The sequence below is a fragment of the Salvelinus sp. IW2-2015 genome, linkage group LG15 (assembly GCF_002910315.2).
Source record: "Salvelinus sp. IW2-2015 linkage group LG15, ASM291031v2, whole genome shotgun sequence".
Classification (NCBI taxonomy): domain Eukaryota; kingdom Metazoa; phylum Chordata; class Actinopteri; order Salmoniformes; family Salmonidae; genus Salvelinus; species Salvelinus sp. IW2-2015.
The window spans coordinates 43,860,707-43,883,620 of record NC_036855.1 but is presented as its reverse complement, the minus strand read 5'-3'; the positions used below and the strand labels follow the sequence as shown (position 1 = coordinate 43,883,620).

At 42.5% G+C, this 22,914-nt stretch overlaps 1 protein-coding gene across 1 annotated transcript; it reads right to left on the bottom strand.

Annotated features, from left to right (window-relative positions):
* Window positions 1-6,346: 6,346 nt before the first annotated feature.
* Window positions 6,347-22,194, bottom strand: rsph14 (radial spoke head 14 homolog). The gene is made up of 6 exons (XM_024001249.2): window positions 21,824-22,194; window positions 21,139-21,241; window positions 20,204-20,322; window positions 19,135-19,360; window positions 18,645-18,781; window positions 6,347-7,602 (listed from the first exon to the last, which is right to left on the bottom strand). Exons 1-6 carry the CDS (start codon window positions 22,020-22,022, stop codon window positions 7,364-7,366), a joined length of 1,023 nt encoding a protein of 340 aa, XP_023857017.1. The 5' UTR covers window positions 22,023-22,194; the 3' UTR covers window positions 6,347-7,363.
* Window positions 22,195-22,914: the final 720 nt, after the last annotated feature.

The following is a 22,914-nucleotide window of genomic DNA, read 5'->3' as shown; positions in this document are numbered from 1 at the left end:
GCCCGTACCCGTCTAATCATAAGTCACAGTGCCCGGCACCACGCACGTAGGGCCTAATGTGCGTCCTCCAAGCCCTGTTACGCCTGTCCCTTCTCGCCGACTGCCTGAGGTGCGTGGCCCTCAGCCGTACCACCAGTTCCGGCCAACGCACCAGGCCTACTGTGCGCCTCAGCAGGTCAGAGTCGGCCGTGCTGCCCAACGCCGCCTGCACTGCTCGTCTGCACAGCGCCATCTGAGCCATCCTGTACTGACCAGCGCCCGTTTTTCTGTTATTTGTATTTGTTAGTGGTCAGGGTCGGAGTTTGGGTGGGCAGTCTTATGTTATGTTGTTTCTATGTTGGTTAGGGTGACCTGATATGGTTCTCATTAGAGGCAGGTGGTTTTCATTTCTCTGATTGAGAGCCATATTAAGGTAGGTGTTTTCACATTGTTTGTGGTGGGTGGTTGTCTCCTGTGTCTGTGTATGTTGCGCCACACGGGACTGTTTCGGTTTTGTTCGTTCGTCTGCGTTTTGTGTAGTCTGTTTTTTCCTTGTTCGTCGCGTTCTTCGTTACATGTAAGTTCTTACGTTCAGGTCAGTCTACATTAGTTTTGTTATTTTGTTTAGTATCAAGTATAGTTCGTTTTTTTGTCTTTTTAAATAAATCATGTCAAGTTACAACGCTGCGTTTTGGTCGAATCCCTGCTCCTCCTCTTCGGATGAAGAGTAGTTTATCATCTATAGCAATTCATCTAGCAAATCAGTGTAAGCAAATCAAATAGGAGGTAAGGCAATAAATATGCCATAGTGGCAAAATAATTACAATTTAGCATTAACACTGGAGTGATAGATGTGCAGATGATGATTTGCAAGTAGAGAATACTGGGGTGCAAAGAGCAACAAAAAAAAAATACAATATGGGATGAGGTAGTTGGGTGGGCTATTTACAGGTGCAGTGATCGGTAAGCCTGCTCTGACGCTGATTGCTTAAAGTTAGTGAGGGAGATATAAGTCTCGTTCCAGTCATTGGCAGCAGAGAACTGGAAGGAAAGGCGACCAAAAAAGGTGTTGGCTTGGGGATGACCAGTGAAATATACCTGCTGGAGGCGATGCTACGGGTGGGTGTTGGTATTTCTGACCAGTGAGCTGAGAAAGGCGGGGCTTTACCTAGCAAAGACCTATAGATGACCTGGAAGCCAGTGGGTTTGGCGACGAATATGTAGCGAGGGCCAGCCAACTAGAGCATACAGTCGCAGTGGTGGGTAGTACATGGGGGCTTTGGTGACAAAACGGATGGCACTGTGATAGACTACATCTAATTTGCTGAGTAGTGTTGGAGTTTATTTTGTAAATGATATTGCCGAAGTCAAGAATCGTAGGATAGTCAGTTTTACTAGGGTATGTTTGGCAGCATGGTGAAGGAGGCTTTGTTGCGAAATAGGAAGCCAATTCTAGATTTAATTTTGGATTGGAGATGTTTGATGTGAGTCTGCAAGGAGAGTTTACAGTCTAACCAGACTCCTAGGTATTTTGTGTTATCCACATATTCTAAGTCAGAACCGTCCAGAGTAGTGATGCTAAGTCGGGCGGGTGGGTGCGGCCAGCAATCGGTTGAAGAGCATGCATTTAGTTTTTACTAGCATTTAAAAGCAGATGGAGGCCACGGAAGGAAGTGTTGTAGTGTGAAGTGGCAATATAGAGAGCTTGTTCTCTGCCAAGGTCTTGTTTATACAACAGTGTCCAAAGAAGGGCCAGATGTATACAGAATGGTGTCGTCTGCGTAGAGGTGGATCAGGGAATCACCCGCAGCAACAGTGACATCATTGATATATACAGAGAAAAGAGTCGGCCCGAGAATTGAGGCCTGTGGTGCCCCCATAGAGACGTCCAGAGGTCCGGACAACAGGCCCTCCGATTTGACACAATGAACTCTATCTGAGAAGTAGTTAGTGAACCAGGCGAGGCAGTCATCGCCTGGTGCACAGTACTGTCTTTTATGGATGGCGGTTTTGATATCGTTTAGGACCTTGAGTTCCGAGGTGCAGCCGTGACCAGGGTGCAGCCGAGGTGCAGCCGTGACCAGTTTGGAAACCAGATTGCATAGTGGAGAAGGTACGATATGATTCGGGGTTTGCAGAGCTGTTGGCCGGGGTAGGGGTAGCCAGGCGTAAAGCATGGCCAGTCGTAGAAAAATGCTTATTGAAATTCTCGATAATCGTAGATTTATCGGTGGTGACAGTATTTCCTAGGGAGGCGGTGCTCTTATTCTCCATGAACATTTTGGAATTAGAGCTACAGGATGCACATTTCTGTTTGAAAAAGCTAGCCTTAGCTTTCCTAACTGACTTTTAAATTACAACYGGGCATCCTCTACTGATGGGATGAGGTCAATATCCTTCCAGGATACCCGCGCCAGGTTGGTTAGAAAGGCCTGCTCGCTGAAGTGTTTTAGGGAGCGTTTAACAGTGATGAGGGGTGGCCGTTTGACCGCGGACCCATTACGGGCGCAGGCAATGAGGCAGTGATCGCTGAGATCCTGGATTAAAGACAACAGAGGTGTATTTAGAGGGCAAGTTGGTCAGRATGATATCTATGAGGGTGCCCATGTTTACGGATTTAGGGTTGTAGCTGGTAGGTTCCTTGATAATTTGTGTGAGATTGAGATTGTAGGACGGCTGGGGTGTTAAGCATATCCCAGTTTGTCACCTAACAGTATGAACTCTGAAGATAGATGGGGGGCAATAAATTCACATATGGTGTCCAGGGCACAGCTGGGGGCTGAGGGGGGTCTATAACAAGCGGCAACAGTGAGAAAYKTATTTCTGGAAAGGTGGATTTTTAAAAGTAGAAGCTCGAACTGTTTGGGCACAGACCTAGATAGTATGACAGAACTCTGCAGGTTATTCTCTGCAGTAGATTGCAACTCCGWCCTCTTTGGCAGTTCTATCTTGGCGGACAATGGTGTCGTTGGGGATGGAAATTTCTGAATTTCCGAAGCCAGGATTCAGACACGGCTAGGACATCAGGGTTGGTGAGTGTGCTAAAGCAGTGAATAAAACAAACTTAGGGAGGAGGCTTCTGATGTTAACATGCATCAAGCCTTKTACGGTTACAGAAGTCAACAAATGAGAGGTGTAGTACTGGGGGCTACAGGGCCTGGGTTAACCTCTACATCACCAGAGGAACAGAGGAGGAGTAGGATAAGGGTATGGCGAAAGGCTATAAGAACTGGTAGTTTAGTACGTTGGGAACAGAGAATAAAAGGAGCAGATTTCTGGGCGTGGTAGAATAGATTCAGGGCATAATGTACAGACAAGGGTATGGTAGGATGTGAGTACAGTGGAGGTAAACCTAGGCATTGAGTGACCATGAGAGAGGTTGCATCTCTGGAGGCACCAGTTAAGCCAGGTTAAGCCAGGAGTTGGGACAAAAGAGCTATCTAAGGCATGTTGAGCGGGACTGGGGGCTCTACAGTGAAATAAAACAATAAGAACTAACCGAAACAGCTATAGACAAGACATATTGGCATTAGAGAGAGGCATAAAGCAATCACAGATGTTGTCTTAGCTCTCCCGATCAACAACGGGTAAATGGCGATGAATGGGCAGAGAGGGTCAGTTAGGTACACACAGGAACTGAGTTCAAGGCTGGGGCCGACAGATAAACAAAATGAGGTACTGTATTAGTGAACAGTCCAGACATCAGCTGTATAGCCGAGTGATCATAGGGTCCAATGAGCAGCAATAGGTGAGTCAGGGAGCCGTTCGGTAGTTGCTACTACGGTAGGCGAGCGTGAGACACAGCATTCAGAAAGCTAGCGGGCTGGGGCTAGCAGATGGGTCTTCGGCAACATCGCAACTGTTGAAACCACATCGGACAATTACGTCGGCAGACCAGTCGTGATGGCTCGGCGGGGCTCCTTGTCGACAATAAAGGGTCCAGGTCAATTGGTAAAAGAGGTATTGTAGCCCAAGAATTATACTTTGTCGGCTAGCCGGGAGATTGGCCTAGCTCGAGTCTAGCTCAAGGCTAACTGGTGCTTTCTTCGGGACAGAGGCGTTATCCAACAATAGCCACTTGGTTGCAGCTAGCTAGCTGCGATGATCCGGTCTAATGGTCCAGAGCTTGCGGCAAGGTCACTGATTAGTTAGGAACTCCCCTCACCTGGGTGTCTAGGTCTTAATTGGACACATTGAAAGGAARTAACGAAAACCAGCTTACACTCGGCCGGCCCTCCATGGAATGAGTTTGATGGAATGAGTTTGACACCCCTGCCTAGGCTATATTTTGCTTATTGAGAACGTGGCTCACTCCACTCATACAATACAATTTATGGGAGCCTAGTATGTTTTATTTTAAGAGAAATGCGATGCGTAAAGACATGTAGGCTAGGCTCATTGAAGCCAATTACAACAATGTTGACTGCCAACAATCCAAACATATTGAGTAACACTGGATGTTTTTTGTTTACTGTTGCTATTACTCATTGCTGTAGCCTCTGCTATTTAATAAACTCTAGTATCAATCCACAATGGACCAGGGCGAGAATTTTCTGTGCCCCCAGCCAAAGTGGAGTTGATGACAACGCAAAGACGTCAATAACATATAAAACTTGAGACAAACACATGCAGTATTAAACGGTTGAGTGGCCAAGCACTTGTCACATCTACAACTTGTTTATTTATCAAAACACAATTCTTATTCAAAGCCCCTCACAATACATTTGCAGATGGTGAATGTAGGCTAGTAATTAGTAGGCCAACATCTGTTTCTGCCTTTGCTGATAAATSCAGTTATATGATTATAATAACCCTAGCTTGCTGTCATGTTGTGCAGTATGGATGGAACAGAGGATGTTGTGTAACGAAAGGGTGCCATGACTGATTTTTTTCTTGAGCGGATGGTCAGGGGGCCGGGAACATAATTACAAAAAAATTGTAGACTACAAACTAATATAATATTTGACTAAAACATGATAATTTCAAACCTTGCTTACATTTGTATATGATCACATCCACAGAGTGTACAAAAATCTAGGTAAAAGCTATGCTCCCTTATACAGTGGCTTGCGAAAGYATTCACTCCACTTGGTATTTTTCTTATTTGGTTGCCTTACAACCTGGAATTAAAATAGATTTTTGGGATGTTTGTATCATTTGATTTACACATTACCACTTTGAAAATGCAAAATATTTTTTCTTGTGAAACAAACAAGACAAAAAAAACAGAACTTGAGCGTAGATAACTATTCACCCCGCCAAAGTCAATACTTTGTACAGAGCTACCTTATGCAGCAATTACAGCTGCAAGTCTCTTGGGGCATGTCTCTATAAGCATTGCACATCTAGCCACTGGGATTTTTGCCCATTATTCAAGGCAAAACTGCTCCAGCTCCTTCAAGTTGGATGGGTTCTGCTGGTGTACAGGAATCTTGAAGTCATACCACATATTCTCAATTGGATTGAGTTCTGGGCTTTGACTAGGCCATTTCAAGACATTTAAATGTTTCCCCTTAAACCACTCGAGTGTTGCTTTAGCAGTATGCTTAGGGACCTCTGTCCCAGTCTCAAATCTCTGGAAGACTGAAACAGGTTTCCCTCAAGAATATGCCTGTATTTAGCGCCATCCATTAGTCCTTCAATTCTGACCAGTTTCCCAGTCCCTGCAGATGAAAAACATCCCCACAGCATGATGCTGCCACCACCACCATGCTTCGCTGTGGGGATGGTGTTCTCGGGGTGATGAGAGGTGTTGGGTTTGCACCAGACATAGCATTTTCCTAATAGCCAAAAAGCTCAATTTTACCAATCTGACCAGAGTACCTTCTTCCATATTTTTGGCCAGTCTCCCACATGCCTTTTGGCGAACACCAAACATGTTTGCTTATTTTTTTATTTAAGCAATGGATTTTTTTATGGCCACTCTTCCGTAAAGCCCAGCTCTGTGGAGTGTATGGCTTAAAGTGGTCCTATGGACAGATACTCCCATCTCCGCTGTGGACCTTTGCAGCTCCTTCAGGGTTATCTTTGGTCTCTTTGTTGCCTCTCTGATTAATGCCCTCCTTGCCTGCTCTGTGAGTTTTGGTGGGCGGCTCTGTCTTGACAGGTTTGTTGTGGTGCCATATTCTTWAAWTTTTTTAATAATGGATTTAATGGTGCTCCGTGGGATGTTCAAAGTTTCTGATATTTTTTTATAACCCAACCCTGATCTGTACTTCTCCATAACTTTGTCCCTGACCTGTTTGGAGAGCTCCTTGGTCTTCATGGTGCCGCTTGCTTGGTGGTGCCCCTTGTTCAGTGGACTCTGGGGCCTTTCAGAACAGGTGTGTATATATACACTGAGATCATGTGACAGATCATGTGACACTTAGATTGCACACAGGTGGACTTTATTTAATTAATTATGTGACTTCTGAAGGCAATTGATTGCACCAGATCTTATTTAGGGACTTCATAGCAAAGGGGTTGAATACATATGCATGCACCACTTTTCAAAAAATATATATATTTTTTTTCACTTCACCAATTTTGACTATTTTGTGTATGTCCATTACATGAAATCCAAATAAAAATCCATTTAAATGACAGGTTGAAATGCAACAAAATAGGAAAAACGACAAAGGGGATGAATACTTTTGCAAGGCACTGTAGGTGTCACTTGTTAAATCCAATTAAGCTAATGTAGATGAAAAGGAGGAGACAGGTTGAAGAAGGATTTTTAAGCCTTGAGACAATTGAGACATRGATTGTGTATGTGTGCCATTCAGAGGGTGAATGGGGAAGGCAAAAATATTTAAGTGCCTTTGAACGGGGTATGGTAGTAGRTGCCAGGCTCACCGGTTTGTGTCAAGAACTGCAACGCTGCTGGGTTTTTCACGCTCTACAGTTTCCAGTGTGTATCAAGAATGGTTCACCACCCAAAGGACATCCAGCCAACTTGACAACTGTGGGAAGCATTGGAGTCAACATGGGCCAGAATCCCTGTGGAACGCTTTTAACAACTTGTAGAGTCCAGGGTGAACTGGGAGCTAGAACTTGTGAGGCCAAATAAAATCACCCAAGGGCCATCAGTTGGGGAACCTCTATACAGAGGAGCTGAAACTTGCCACTGATCAGTTTTAATCACATTAACAGGATAGATGACACAGACAGATGATGAATAAGAGGTGCGTCTACTAGTCTGGAAAATGTACACCAGCAGACATTTACATTAAGGAAGTGTGAGTGTCTGTAGTAGAAGAAGGACTGTGTGTGTGGTGTGTCTGTGAGAGCACATGCGTGCCTGTGTGTGTCAATGTGTGTGAGGGAGAGAGAATAGGGGGAGGAGCGAGGGAGAATCAGATAATGAGAGGTATTTCTCTTCTTCCCTTGCTCTCTCTTTCTCTCAGGGGGTCCAGGAGATCACGCGGATGGCGGTGGCTGCTGCCCGGCAGATGATGGAAGCTGGGTGATTGAGCCTTGTCTTTAATAGTGGCAGGTGTTCCAGTAGCTGTTCCCGAGCGCAGGGGGCTTCAGCCAGGGCGGTGAGGGCACGCAGCGCGTTAGCACACACAGCTCTGTCCTCACTGCCAACCAGCTCCAACAAGGGGGGGATGGCACCTGCCTTTAAGGCCTGGTACTTCCCTGTGGATGACAGAGGGGAGAAGTGAGCATGAGTGAGTTAATGAGGTTGACACTATCTGTTGAGACATTGACGCTTCTGCATTAGGGGAAATAGCACCACTCTCTACCCCACCGTTGTTGTTATTGTTTTGTTGACTAAGAATAGATGGGGAGCATCACACAACGTGGTAAAAAAAAAAATCTGTATATATTCTGCTGTTCTAATACATGTGCAATGATGTCCGAGGGRAAAAAAACTGTGCTCGTTGTTTGCAGTAACTTCGTTGTTGTAATATCGCAAACGGACGTGGCAATTTTACAATCTAAGTAACATAATAAAAAAATTCCCCAATAAAATCCTTCAGTTTAAGCTAGAGATATGGGCTGCGTCTCAATCCACCACATCCGCCCATGTCGGCCTTCCCCATCTGCGGTGGAAGGCAAAGGTTGGCTACTTTAAAGAACCTCAAATATAAAATAAATTTAGATTTGTTTAACACTTTTTTGGTTACTACATGATTCCATATGTGTTATTTCATAGTTTTGATGTCTTCACTATTATTCTACAATGTAGAAAATAGTAAAAATCAAGAAAAACCCTTGAATAAGTAGGTGTTAGAAAACTTGGTAGGTAGTGTACATAAAGTCCCTACGCAAAGTTCAGACCCATTGACTTTCTCCACATTTTGTTACATTACAGCCTTATTCTAAAATGGATGAAATAAAAACATTTCCTTAGCAATCGACACACAATASTCCATAATGACAAAGTGAAATCAGGTGTTAAGAAATGTTTGCAAATGTATTAAAAAAAAGAAATACCTTATTTACATAAGTATTCAGACCCTTTGCTACGAGACTTGAAATTGAGCTCAGGTACATCCTGTTTCCATTGATCATCCTTGAGATTTTTCGACAACCTGATTGGAGTCCACCTGTAGTAAATTCAATTGATTGGACATGATTTGGAAAGGCACACACCGGTCGATAAAAGATCCCAGTTGACAGTGCATGCCAGAGCAAAAACCAAGCCATGAGGTCGAAAGAATTGTCCATAGAGCTCCGAGACAGGGTTGTGTCGATGCACAGATCTGGGGAAGGGTACCAAAACATTTCTGCAGCATTGAAGGTGCGCAAAAACCCAGTGGCCTCCATCATTCTTAAATGGAAGAAATTTGGAACCACCAAGACTCTTCCTAGAGCTGGCAGCCTGGCCAAACTGAGGAATCGGGGAGAAGGGCCTTGGTCAGGGAGGTGACCAAGAACCCAATGGTCACTCTGACAGAGCTCCAGAGTTCCTCTGTGGATATGGTTGTCCTTCTGGAAGGTTCTCCCATCTCTGAAGTACTCCACCCATCAGGCCTTTATGGTAAAGTGGCCAGACAGAAGCCACTCCTCAGTAAAAGGCACATGACAGCCCCTTAGAGTTTCCCAAAATGCACCTAAAGACTCTCAGATCATGAGAAACAAGATTCTCTGGTCTAATAAAACCAAGATTGAACTCTTTGGACTGAATGCCAATCGTCACAGAGCTTGAGAGGATCTGCAGAGAAGAATGGGAGAAAATATCCAAATACAGGTTGTAGCGTCATACCCAAGACTCGCGGCTGTAATCAGTCAAAAGTGCTTCAACAAAGTACTGAGTAAAGGGTCTGAATACTTACGTAAATGTAATATTTCAGTTTTAAAAAAATATACATTTGCMTACATTTCAAAAAACCTGCTTTTGCTTTATCATTATGGGGTATTGTGTGTAGATTKAGGGGGAAAAAACGTATCAATTTTAGAATAAGGCTGTAACGTAACAAAATGTGGGAAAAGTCAAGGGGTCTGAATACTTCCCGAATGCACTGCATCTACCTCAATTACCTCTTACCCCTGCACATCGACTCGGTAGTGGTACCCCTTGCATATAGCCAAGTAATCGTTACTCATTGTGTATCTATTATTACTTTTATTATTACGTATTTTACTATACTATTATTTCTCTTTTTTTCTCTCTACATTGCTGGGAAGGGTGTGTTAGTAAGCACATGTCCATAAACCCCATGGTTCCAAGAACAATACTTACMTTACGAGCCTGAAAATCATGGGAAAATCTAAAGGGAAATCATGGGAAAATCTAAAGAAATCAGCCAAGACCTCAGCAAAGAAATTGAAGACCTCCAACAGTCTGGTTCATCCTTGGGAGCAATTTCCAAATGACTGAAGGTACCACGTTCATCTGTACAAACAATAGTACTTAAGTATAAACACCACGGGACCATGCAGCCGTCATACCGCTCAGGAAGGAGACGTGTTCTGTCTCCTAAAGATAAACGTACTTTGGTGCGAAAAGTGCAAATCAATCCCAGAACAAAAAGCAAACAACCTTGTGAAGATGCTGGAGGAAACAGGTACAAAAGTAGCTATATCCACAGTAAAACGAGTCCTATATCGACATAACCTGAAAGGCCGCTCAGCAAGGAAGAATCCACTGTTCCAAAACAGCCATAAAAAAAGCCAGACTACGGTTTGCAACTGCACATGGGGACAAAGATCGTACTTTTTGGAGAAATGTCCTTTGGTCTGATGAAACAAAAATAGAACCTTTTGGCCATAATGACCATCGTTATGTTTGGAGGAAAAAGGGGGAGGCTTGCAAGCCAAAGAACACCATCCCAACCGTGAAGCACGGGGGTGGCAACATCATGTTGTGGGGGTGCTTTGCTGCAGGAGGGACTGGTGCACTTCACAAAATAGATGGCATCATGAGGCAGGAACATTATGTGGATATATTGAAGCAACTTCAGTCAGGAAGTTAAAGCTTGGCCGTAAATGGGTCTTCCAGATGGACAAGGACCCCAAGCATACTTCCAAAGTTGTGTCAAAATGGCTTAAGGACAGCAAAGTCAAGGTATAGGAGTGGCCATCACAAAGCCCTGACCTCAATCCTATAGAAAATTTGTCGACAGAACTGAAAAAGCGTGTGCGAGCAAGGAGGCCTACAAAMCTGACTCAGTTACACCAGCTCTGTCAGGAGGAATGGGCCAAAATTCACCCAACTTATTGTGGGAAGCTTGTGGAAGGCTACCCRAAACTTTTGACCCAAGTTAAACAATTTAAAGTCAATGCTCCGAAATAATAATTTAGTGWATGTAAACTTCTGACCCACTGGGAATGTGATGAAAAAAATAAAAGCTGAAATAAATACTTCTCTCTACTATTATTCTGACATTTCACATTCTTAAAATAAAGTGGTGATCCTAACTGACCTAAAACAGGGAATTTTTACTAGGATTAAATGTCAGGAATTGAGTTTAAATGTATTTGRCTAAGGTGTATGTAAACTTCCGACTTCAACTGTACGTAAATGCAATATTTCATTTCRTAAATATTAAAAAACWGTTTTTGCTTCGTCATTATGGAGTATTGTGTGTAGATTGAGGGGGAAAAAACGATTTAATCAATTTTAGAATAACGCTGTAACGAAAAAAATGTGGAAAAAGTCATGGGGTCTGAATACTTTCCGAATGCACTGTATGTGGTAGTGGAGTAGGGCCTGAGGGCACACACCTAGTGTGTAATGAAATCTGTTATGAATGTATTGTAATGTTTTTAAAATTGTATAACTGCCTTAATTTTGCCGGACCCCAAAATGAGTAGTTGCTCCCTTGCCAGGTTCAGGAGAGAGAAAGACAACGTCTCTCTCTGCCTGTTGATGTACACCACCGACGTCCTGTTGTCATACCTTACCAACACATACTGGTTGGTAAGGTACCCATATGTGAGCATAAATCAGTCGCTCTGGATAAGAGTGTCCACCAAATGACAAAAATACAAATGCACAATGTCACAACTGACAGCCCAAAAACTTGGCCCTGTTTGTCATTCTCAGTGGTGCATGACATCAAAGCCCCACATATGAAAAAGATTGGGGTCCAGATATCATACCCGAGACTCCTAGTCATAAACCTGAGTTGGACGGGCGTTAACGTGCATTTTCCCAGCAGGAAGGTCGYATTGCCAAAATTACTTGAATGCAGCAAGAAAGCACTGCTACTTTCTGCTTTCGCGTCTCCTCGGAACGGGACTGCATGAACTCCATAGCWGAGCCAAACACTCCTTCTGCGAAATTGGCTCACCCAAATATCATTCACCACTCAGGTAGGCTATTTGTGACAAAGTCAACCAGAGAGGACACTGGTCCACCGGAACCAGCCATGCTTTATTCGGGAGCTTAGGACTAAGAATAGCCTCTCTGTTAGCCTCCAAGACCAGGTGGCTAACTAGCTTCCCATACCAGCATGCAAGCTAGCTTCCCATACCGTCATGAGCCCCTTCTAAAACAGTTCCACATTCATGCAACTTGGTTGAATGTGAGTTATTCCAGGTAAAATAATGGAAAAAGAGTCAAACGAYGCTTTACCGCAGTCATCACAGGTGGTAAAACATTCCTCAACCTGGGCTAACTCCATTGCAAAGGAGAGGAGAGCCATACCGTCGTGCCGCTGCTCTGCAGCCCAGCGCGATATCTGTGGCAGAGACATGAGGTTGTTGGAGCTAGCACATCCATCTCTTCCTTCGAAAACCCCCCAAAACCAGTCAAGAGACACCACATCCTTTCCAGAATGCRGTTTCCGAACACCTTCAGGGAAGCAGAGAACTGGAATGCCCATAGGGGAATTGAACGCCAGTCCCCCTGCATGACAGGTGAGGAACAACTCCGTAACAGTTTTTTTCAAAGAAAGGGCAGTCTCCAGCACAGGAGGTTGGTGGCACCTTAATTGGGGAGGACGGGCTCATAGTAATGGCTGGAACGCAATTAATGGAATGGTTTTGAACTCAAACACTGGTTTCAATGTGTTTGATACCATTCCAGACATTTTTATGAGCTGTCCTCCCCTCAGCAGCCTCCTATGTTCCTCCAGTAACCACAATTTTCCTAAGAAGTCAGCATACAAGAGAGTCTGAACTCAGCCGGTGACACCGGGCACAGGAACTGTTCCGAGCCAAAGCAGCCTGAGCGTTTATCCACCCCAGGCAAACAGGATAGTACTTGTGAGTACATTTTCATTGTGAAACCACATGCACTAGGGCAGTCAAGATCACTTTGAGTCAAAATGCAAGCTGAGTCTACTTTGTTGAATTACCAAAATTATTCACAGCTGAGAATAATACATGTTTTTTTTTTTTTACTGGACTGATGGCCTGCATCTGAGGGTCAGTCTGAGGGGAGGGAGGGAGCAGCGGTGAGGCTGCCTCTCACCCGGCTCACCATCCCTCCTTTCTCCTTCCACTGAGAAAAGGGGACACAGTCTTCCAGCTGATGGCGAAAGTCGCACTGCATTATTTCTGCCTCATGCACCAATTTATGTTGTTAGTCCTATGAACAGAGAAAGTGGAATATTCCTTGATATTAAAAAAGACTCAAGCCACTAATAACACAAGAACGGCTCATAATAATGGCTGGAACGGAGCAAATCGAATGGCATCAAACATCTGGAAACCATGTGTTTGATACCATTCCACTGATTCAGCTCCAGTCATTACCACTAGCCCGTTCTCCCCAATTAACGTGCCACCAACCTCCAGTGATAGGGAAAATGCGCATTTTATGGCTTATAAAAGTGTTGAACAAAGTGTTGACAGTGCTGAATAACAACTTAAACATAAAAACAGCAGCTCTTTGCTGTATTCGTTGAGTAGTCATGGTTATAAAAGTTTTGAAATCGCACATTGTTTAACTTTGCTGTGCGATCGAGGCTTCTTTTTACAGTCTATGGCGCGAGGAAACTGTGCAGACACAGTGATCTGCCTTCCCGGTGCTAGTGCTGCTGATTCAAGTGCACCTACCGCCAATAGCGGTGAAACAAATATATATATATTTTTTACAGAAATGTTTGGTGATTGACTAGGAATGCCTTGGAGAGCAACCAGTTAATCGCGATCGACCCAGTGGTGACCACTTCCCTAGGGCATGGTCGGCGGTTCAAATCCAACCTGTTAGCCTTTTTTAACTTATTCTTAACACAGGCCATTTTACACAAGCAAGGAAGCACTGGCTACACAAGCAGAGCAGAAGTGGTAGGCTTTTAGCAAACATAAATCCTACCCAAGCAAGGAAGTATTAGCTACACAAGCAGAGCAGAAAGTAGTTCGCTTTTAGCAAACACAAAATCCGATACCAAGACCCAAAAATAGCAACATCTAGGGGGACGAGTACTCTCTCCCCACTAACAGACACCTAAATCGGAGCCAAATCCAGTAGTCTTTGTGTGCTTGTAAATTGCGTGACAAGTTCTCCGTCAGGCGAGCTGTAGAGCGAAGAATTTAGGAAATGAATGCGAGCCCCGGTGTTATAGCCAGATAGGTGGGGCTTCCGAGGGCGGGCTCTGCATTCATTTGCCCATTGGGTGTGTTTTTAGTTTTCTTCAGGTGAATGTGATTGGTCATTGACTCCCTATAGTATGTTATGCTGAGTGACTGACTGAAAGGGAACCCACAGACACTCCCCACTGGGCAAAACACTGGTTGAATCAACATTGTTTCCACGTAATTTAAAACACAAAAATGTATGTGATGATGTAGAATCAATGTAGAAAACAAATTTGATTTGTAAAAACTCCTCAACGTAAGGGCAATTCGTCTTTTTTTCACCCAACTTTTAACCTAAATCCAATGACATGGTGATTTGTTTAGTTGATTCMACGTTGATTTCAATTTAACTCAACCAAATGTAAATCAAAACTAGACGTTGAACTGAAGTCTGTGCCCAGTGGTCGGCCCTGTTTGACACCCTTGCGTTAAGGGTATTCTTGTCCATATTACAGTATGTTAAAAAGATGCTCCATTCGTTTTGTAGAATTTCAGCCAGTAGTTTTGAAAGTAGCGCTCACAAGTTAAAACGAGTCCCTGAAAATTGTGCATGATTGTGTACAACATCATAACGTCATTGTTCTCTAGCCTCTGTAGCGTGTGCACAAAGGAATTTTAAAAACTGTGTTGAGTGTGCATGTTGGGCTCACCCCGCAACCTCATTGGACAATACTGTGCCGACCTGATCCAACCTTCCATTTTAATCTTGCAACCTCATTGGACATCATTCCACCTGCCAATTAACATTGTCCATCATGTTTGGTTGTTATCCCATTGTAGCGCATGCTCTCAGCAGACTAGTATGTCAAACCAGCAAGTGTATGTGATAATGTTGGCACATTTTATACAATTGAAAATGTATACTTACAGTATATGTTTGCATCAAATGTCCAACTCTTTGAAAGTAATGTATTGATTATATCATATCCCTACGCGATGAATGATGATCGCTGGCAATCAACAGCTGCAGTGTTGCCCACATTGGATTATTCCATATTATGGAATACATGGGTAAAAGTTTATAAAGACAAAAGGTGAACACATGGAATTATTTCATTTGGATGGATAGTTGACACAAAATAAAGGTAGGCCAATATTTCCTAATCTTAAAAGTSGGTTTGCAGTATACATTTTTCAAGTGCATCAAAGTTATGTATGTTGTGTCACGATTCACGTTCAAATAAAGGTAAAATAAAAAAATCACGGGTTAGATAAATGAATGGATGCGTGCCTTGTAAAAAAACACATTGTACAATATATTCCAAAAGTCAAACAAAATACACCAGAAACACGATTTAGGAGATACAGGTTGTGAGCATAGTGTTTATGATTGGGTTGATAATTGTGACTCACCATCTGTATTTGGTCTTGAAATTGTGTTTTTTATATTAGATAAAAGTAGAGACTCAGAGCTACAAAATAGTATATCATACACTGCATTTGAGGAACAATGGGAAAGTTATTCTGCTTTGAAAGTTGATCAACTCATAATCTCACTTTTGAGAAAATTGCATTTGAATGTTTTGCTATCTAGTGAAGAGCACTTTGTCAACACCCATTCAGCATCGTTCACACCCTCACCCTAAGCTTTAGCCCCACCCATCTCATTTCGCTCTCGAAACGCACACTTGACGCTCTGGCTGATGATTTGTTTACCTCTGGATAGCATGAAAACAGTCTAACTAGCTCTGCTGGCAAAAATTTCATTACGCTTTACTGACACCAGCCATATTTAACAGGTGTTGTACACACATCACGTAACGTTAGCTAACGAGCCAGCCAGCCAGCTAGTTAAACAATGAACAGTGCCAACAATAYCACAGTGCTGGGAGCTAACYAACCATGTTCAATGTTAGCTAGCTAACATTAGGCTCTAACTAGAACAGCACACAGCTCTGGGAAACAAATAATAACATCATGTAGGGAGCCAGCCAGATAACGTTAGCTAGCTAGCTAACAGTACACTTTAGCTTGAAATGGAACCACTTTCTGTCAAAATCAGAAAACATGTCATATCTGAAAATGTAGCTAGCTAACGCTAGACTATCTTACCTGTACATCATCGTTGTCAGGAATGCCATGCCACCGTTGCCCTTAGTTTGAAGATGTAATCCGGAGACAGGTCTTTCCTCCATCTCTTTAGCTATCATACTCTAATTCCACTGATTTCAAAACATGATCCTCCAGAAAGTGGAGAGCCATACTTATGCAGCTCCACTACACAACACATTTTTTTTTTAAAGCCACGTTCGACAGGATTACCAACACAGACTGACGAGCTTCTATGGCAGACCAATCTGAACTCCTCTCTCGGCATGTCCTGCCCACTCATTATCTCAGCCAATCATGGCTAGTGGGAAGGTTGCTCACTTTTTCTGTGGCTTAACCAATAAGGCTCGTAATTTAACAATTGTATTCGTATTTACAGATGGCATACAATTTTGTTATTAAGGCACATGGAAGTTCACATGTTCAAGAAGGCATTTCTGTCAAAAAACAAATTCAGATTTTTTTTTAAATTACGTTCAAACGGCAATCCTGTGAAGTCGTGACTTGCAAGATACGCCTAGTTTCCTGAATTGGGTCACAATTATCTTCTAATGTATTTGTGTTGCTACAATGCACACAACATTTTATGGTTTGCAGAGAAATGTATTGAAAGAGATACAGTACCAGACAAAAGTTTGGACACACCTACTCATTCCAGGGTTTTAATTTAATTTTTTGTATTTTCTACATTGTAGAATAATAGTGAAGACATCAGAACTATGAAATAACACATATGGAATCATGTAGTAACCAAAAAAGTGTTAAACAAATCTAAATTTATTGGCTACTTTGAAGAACCTCAAAATATATTTCATATTTGAGGTTCTTCAAAGTAGCCACCCTTTGCCTTGACAGCTTTGCACACTCTTGGAGTTCTCTCACCTGGAATGCATTTCAATTCAATTTGGGGTGGCAGGTAGCCTAGTGGTTAGAGTATTGGACTAGTAACYGAAAGGTTGCAAGATCAAAACCCCGAGCTGACAAGGTAAAAATCTGTCATTCTGGCCCTGAACAAGGCAGTTAACCCACTGTTCCTAGGCTGTCATTGAAAATAAGAATGTGTTCTTAACTGACTTTCCTAGTTAAATAAAGGTRAAMATTTAAAAAAGCCAGCATCCAGGAGTCGCCTCTTCACTGTTGATGTTGAGACTGGTGTTTTGCGGGTGCTATTTATTGAAGCTGCCAGTTGAGGACTTGTGAGGCATCTGTTTCTCAAACTAGATACTCTAATGTAYTTGTGCTCTTGCTCAGTTGTGCACCGGGGCTTCCCACTCCTCTTTCAATTCTGGTTAGAGCCAGTTTGCACTGTTCTGTGAAGGGAGTAGTACACAACGTTGTACGAGATCTTCAGTTTCTTGGCAATTTCTCGCATGGAATAGCCTTAATTTCTCAGAACAAGAATAGACTGATGAGTTTCAGAAGAAAGTCTTTGCTTCTGGCCATTTTGAGCCTGTAATCGAACCCACATATGCTGATGCTCCAGACACTCAAGTAGTCTTGAGTTTTATTGCTTCTTTAATCAGGACAACAGTTTTCAGCTGTGCTAACATAATTGCAAACGGGTTTTCTAATGATCAATTAGCCTTTTAAAACAATAAACTTGGATTAGCTAACACAATGTGCCATTGGAACACAGGAGTGATGGTTGCTGATAATGGGCCGCTGTACGCCTATGTAGATATTCCATAAAAAATCTGCCGTATCCAGCTACAATAGTCATTTACAACATTAACAATGTCTACACTGTATTTCTGATCAATTTGATGTTATTTTAATGGACAAAAAATATATGCTTTTCTTTCAAAAACAAGGAAATTTCTAAGTGACCCCAAACTTTTGAACGGTAGTGTATGTGGGAACTCCTTCAAGACTGTTGGAAAAGCATTCCTCATGAAGCTGGTTGAGAGAATGCCAAGAGTGTGCAAAGCTGTCATCAAGGCAAAAAGGGTGGCTACTTTGAAGAATATTTTGATTTGTTAAATACTTTTTTRGTTACTACATGATTCCATATGTGTTATTTCATAGTTTTGATGTCTTCACTATTATTCTACAATGTAGAAAATAGTAAAAATAAAGAAAAACCCTGAAATTAGTAGGTGTCCAAACTTTTGACTGGTACTGTACATTAAACTACTACCAAGGTCTTATAAATCTAATTTCAGATGTTTTGTAACTTATGCATGGATTTGATAGACGTATGCAATGTATTTCCACTGTTATGAAAATAACTAATGGTATGCGCATGCAGCAATTCATAAGGGCATGCAGCCATTCATCCCATCTTGCTTTAGAACGTGCGTTCAATACATTACAGGGAACAAGCACGTAGATCTCATGCACTAAATGATGGCAGGTTTGAATGTAAGGATTCTGTGGGTTTTTCCACTGGGAGAGCACTGTAKATAGTTTATTATGCATGTWTGAGCGATACATTGACACAGAGTCCAAAACGGGAGGTTTAAAAAATAACGAGGTAGTTTTGAACCCTCCAGAATGTCTCTTTAATGTAAGTTCCCTGCAACATAGAGATAAGCCTATGTTGTTAACATTGTTCACATGCGAACTTGCACCCTAACTCTAAACTATTACTTAAGACAATAGTCACAATAGATATCTAAAATATCCTTTCTTTCACATTTAACTATTCCCCTCCTTACCTTTAGTGATAATAGCTGTGTTCATAATAGTCCCAGCAGCACTGGCAGTCACTCCTGGGTCGCAGTCTGATAGCAGCTTCACCAGGATTGGGAGAACTCCCTCCTCACATACCTTGTGCTTCCCTTCTGATGGAACACTAACAGGGCAAACAGGGGTCTTCAAATGGAATCATAACTTAGTTCAAAGCAAGCTTTTTCCACGTACATTTAATTGATTTTAATTTTGCATGCACATATTACTAGAGTGCATTTTTTCTACATTACACCCATCATTCATGAATATTGAAAGCCTCAAATTCCAAATATTTAGATTTTTTTTTAAGTATTCTTTCCTGTCAGTAAGTAGAGCATGGCTGCGTACCAAATGGCACCTAATTCCCTAATAAGGCACTACTTTGACCTGGGCCAATAGAGCGCTGGTCAAAAGTAGTGCAGTATGTAGGGAATAGGGTGTCACTTGGAACATACCCATGTTTGTGTCTCTGCTCACCTGATGCCCACCATAGCGGAGGCTGCGGCCCGGCGGATGTCAGGGGAGGGGTGAGAGAGCTGGTTTCGCAGCATGTGAACTCCGTCACTGGCCAGGGCCGGCAGGGCATCCACCCTCACACAGTAGCTGAGAGTGGCCAGGATCAGGGCCCGGATCTCYTCCTGCTCAACAGGCAGCTTCATCACCAGCCGGGGAACCAGGCCCAAAGTCACCATACACACTGCACCTGACCAGGAGACAGAAGGTCATAAGGTCATAAGGCCCTAAAACATGTCCATCATCTAAGATTTGGATTCATACCAGTCTCTTTCATTGAATCACTTGTTTCGTTAATAATTGTTACATTTAGAAGATCTTATGATAAGATCAAAACGTCGGCAAAAAATAGTAATTAAATTGATGCCAGCCGCACAGTTACAGTCACCAACGCTCTAGATAACATGAAAACAGCCTAACCAGCTCTGCTAGGGCAAGTAAAATGGTCAGAGTGAGGGGTTCTCTCATTTGTGTCTGGAAGTAGCTCGCAAGTTAGCCAGTTAGCTTGGGTGCTTGAATGCAGTTGTGAGTTCAGAAAGCTCGGRTCAACTCTACTCCTCGGCCAGAGCGTCCAGTGAGCGAAACGCTCTGAAATTAAAAAATGACAATCTGACAATGCTCTGAATTTACGAATGCCCAGAGCGCACTCTTGCACTCCAGATTGAATTTACGAACGCACCCTTAATAACACACCCGAAGTCGTAAAATGTCTAGCAAGTAATTTGTTATGCTAACAAGCTAGCAAGAACATCAACTTCCGGTAGACAGGCGAAGCGCCAGTACGCTCAACTGAAAGGATACCGTTCGTKTACAGTATACTAAAATGAACTAATAGTATATAGTATGTAGTATATACTCATTAAGTATGTAGTATGTAATATGTATGGGTATTCGGAACACAGCTATAGTGTTTGAATAGTGTCTAAATCAAAATACATCCAAATGTCATGTGTAATGAGTCCTTCAGCTTGCCTGGAGTGTCACTGTAATTGGGGCAGCTGAAAACCAACGACTAAAGCCTAGGCATACGTACCTGCAGGAAACTCAGCCACCATCTTCAGTGCACGATGCATGTTTTTACGACAGGCATCAACTGGCTCGTCTAGAAGATCAGACAGTGGAGCCACCACATCCCACGTGAGGAAGGCTTCTCTAGGGACATACACTTGTGTCACTCACACCAATTGCCACCCAACCCAAGATTCCCTCCACTCATTTGCAAGTCAACAAGTTTAGTCATGTCTACTATTTATGGGTGTGAAATAAGTACACCAAAAATGTTTTACTGAGGATTGTTTCCTCATCCGGATAACTTGCCATACAGAAGATGACTGTTGCAGAGATACTGGATATAATGACAAGATGCTTGTGTCGCCGCCCTAATGGGATTCGTTGTCCACAGAGTGGAACGGCAGGATGTCAAGCACATCTCTTTTGGATTGATGGATACATCTCGTTATTTAAATACTTTTTTGAATATTCGATGAGAGGTGGTGATGTCATCTGCCTGTATTCAATGGAAAGTGAGATGCTATGCTAACCTCATGAATATGCATATACATTCAAATTTCAACAGGGACAACTCAAAACTAAAGTGTTTTTTTCTCAAAGTGGCTGGGATGTCAGGTGCATCACACTTATATCAGTACACTCGTAACAACCTAATCATTACAAAACTTATATTAGATCAAATAAGCCTCACGTATCAATAAAGCAATACATTTTTATCTTGACAAAATTTGACACTCTCCCATACAAAAACTCTTCACTTGCTTAATAATTAATGATCTGCTTAACATGGACATATTTTGGGTGGAGTAAACAACCTCGCTTTGCCTCCCCTCTTTGGCTGTGGTCATTGACATTGTTGGTAAACCATATTGTACTAGGCTGCCACCTACTGTCTGCAGTAACCATAGCATTGACCATTGGGTGGACCAAATTATCCCTGGGTATGGGATTGCTCACCTCCCCACATTATGGGCAGCTAGTAGGTAAAAGACTTCTGTAGTTTTGATTCTCACTGAGCTGTCTCTGTCTTGCAGCAGGACCTTCAGCCTCTCCAAACAGCCTGAAACAAATTCACAGAGGATATCTAGTTTGGAAACATTTACTTCCCGCTGGTTAAGAGAAGGCTTTGTGAAGAATATAGCCCAAATGATCTACAGTACTCAGAAGGCTAAGCCTTGTTGTCCCCTTTTGTTGACTATTGTGCAATTAACAGGCACACTTCTAGCTTCTAGATGTTGTGCGTGGGTACGAACTGAGTCCACGACAAGGATATTCTTTCAGGCGGTCAGCTTCCAAGGTAAATAATACAGAACCGTCTTATTCGGAGTGTAAGCTAGTAGGGTTTGCTATCTCGGGCACCGAACGGGGAGATCCAGCGTCCATGCAGTGAGATACCAGCCAACTAAGTTAACAATGGGCAACCGTGGGAACATAACAATAGTGAACAGTCCTGCGTTGTCTAGCTAATAACAAGTGTGTATAGCTGCCTTATGCAGGTGAATGTATTATCTCCCAAAACCATTACAATGCAAGATTTGTGACTCGTGAAACAGATGCAGCAATTTAAAAATTAGATTCCACAAATGTTTCGTTTAAGAAAGCAAGGATTTTATACAATGCAATAATGGAATATGCATCTTACCTTTGTGAATAGCCTCATATGCCCTCTTTGGGTCATGAACCAGGTCGCAGAGGGCTGCAAGAGCTCTCTGTCGTATGCACAGCTGTGGATCTTGCAGYTCCAGAGAGATCCTCGGAAGGGCTCGGTTGCCGAATGCAACAGGTGCTTGAGTCGGGTCAAAATGCGGGGGCAATTGYTCCGAAATCCGCGTGCTAGCCATACTCTAACAAAATAAGAATTGTTCTTATTAAACAACTGTTGATTATAGCTAACCTTATTTCACTATATTGTAACAATAAGCTGCCTGTCACTAGTTGTTTGCCAGCGAGCAGAAMAGTTATTTAGCTACTCAGCGCCACTGCTGCTTACTCCACCAATCGTTGCTTAGTAACTAGCTATCTGTACACAATACACAATACATATTTTTTTTTACAGGGTATATATAGTACAGGGTATATATTTGTTGTTAGTTATATTTCGCTAGTTGTTYGGGTCAAAAAGAGGTGATTAACATAAATACAATACATTACATCACATTCCCCTTTCCCGTCCTTCTCGAGCTCGTGCGTTTCTATACGAAAGTTACCTTAGGCAGGCCTAGACCATTACCTACAATACATCTCTTTCACTGACCTTATTATCGAATTTTTATTATAACAAAACAAAACAATACAAATGTGTTTATTGGTTTCATTTATTGCCCTTATTTTAATTGTCATTGACCACAGGGCCTCTTTCCAGAACAACCAGTAGCCTATCACAAAGAACACTATGCTGCATGTTTTCCCTGACCAATACAGGTGAAGTAGGCCAGTGGTTCCAAAAATGTGCATATATATATTTATAAACTGGGTGGTTCGAGCCCTGAATGCTGATTGGCTGACAGCCGTGGTATATCAGGCCGTATACCACGTGTATGACAAAACAATTATTTATAATGCTCTAATTATGTTGGTAACCAGTTTATAATAGCAATAAGGCACCTCGGAACAGCCCTTAGCCATGGTATATTGGCCATATACCACACCCCTCATGCCYTATTGCTTAAATATATACAGTACCAGTCAAAAGTTTGGACACACCTACTCATTCAAGGGTTTTTCTTTATTTTT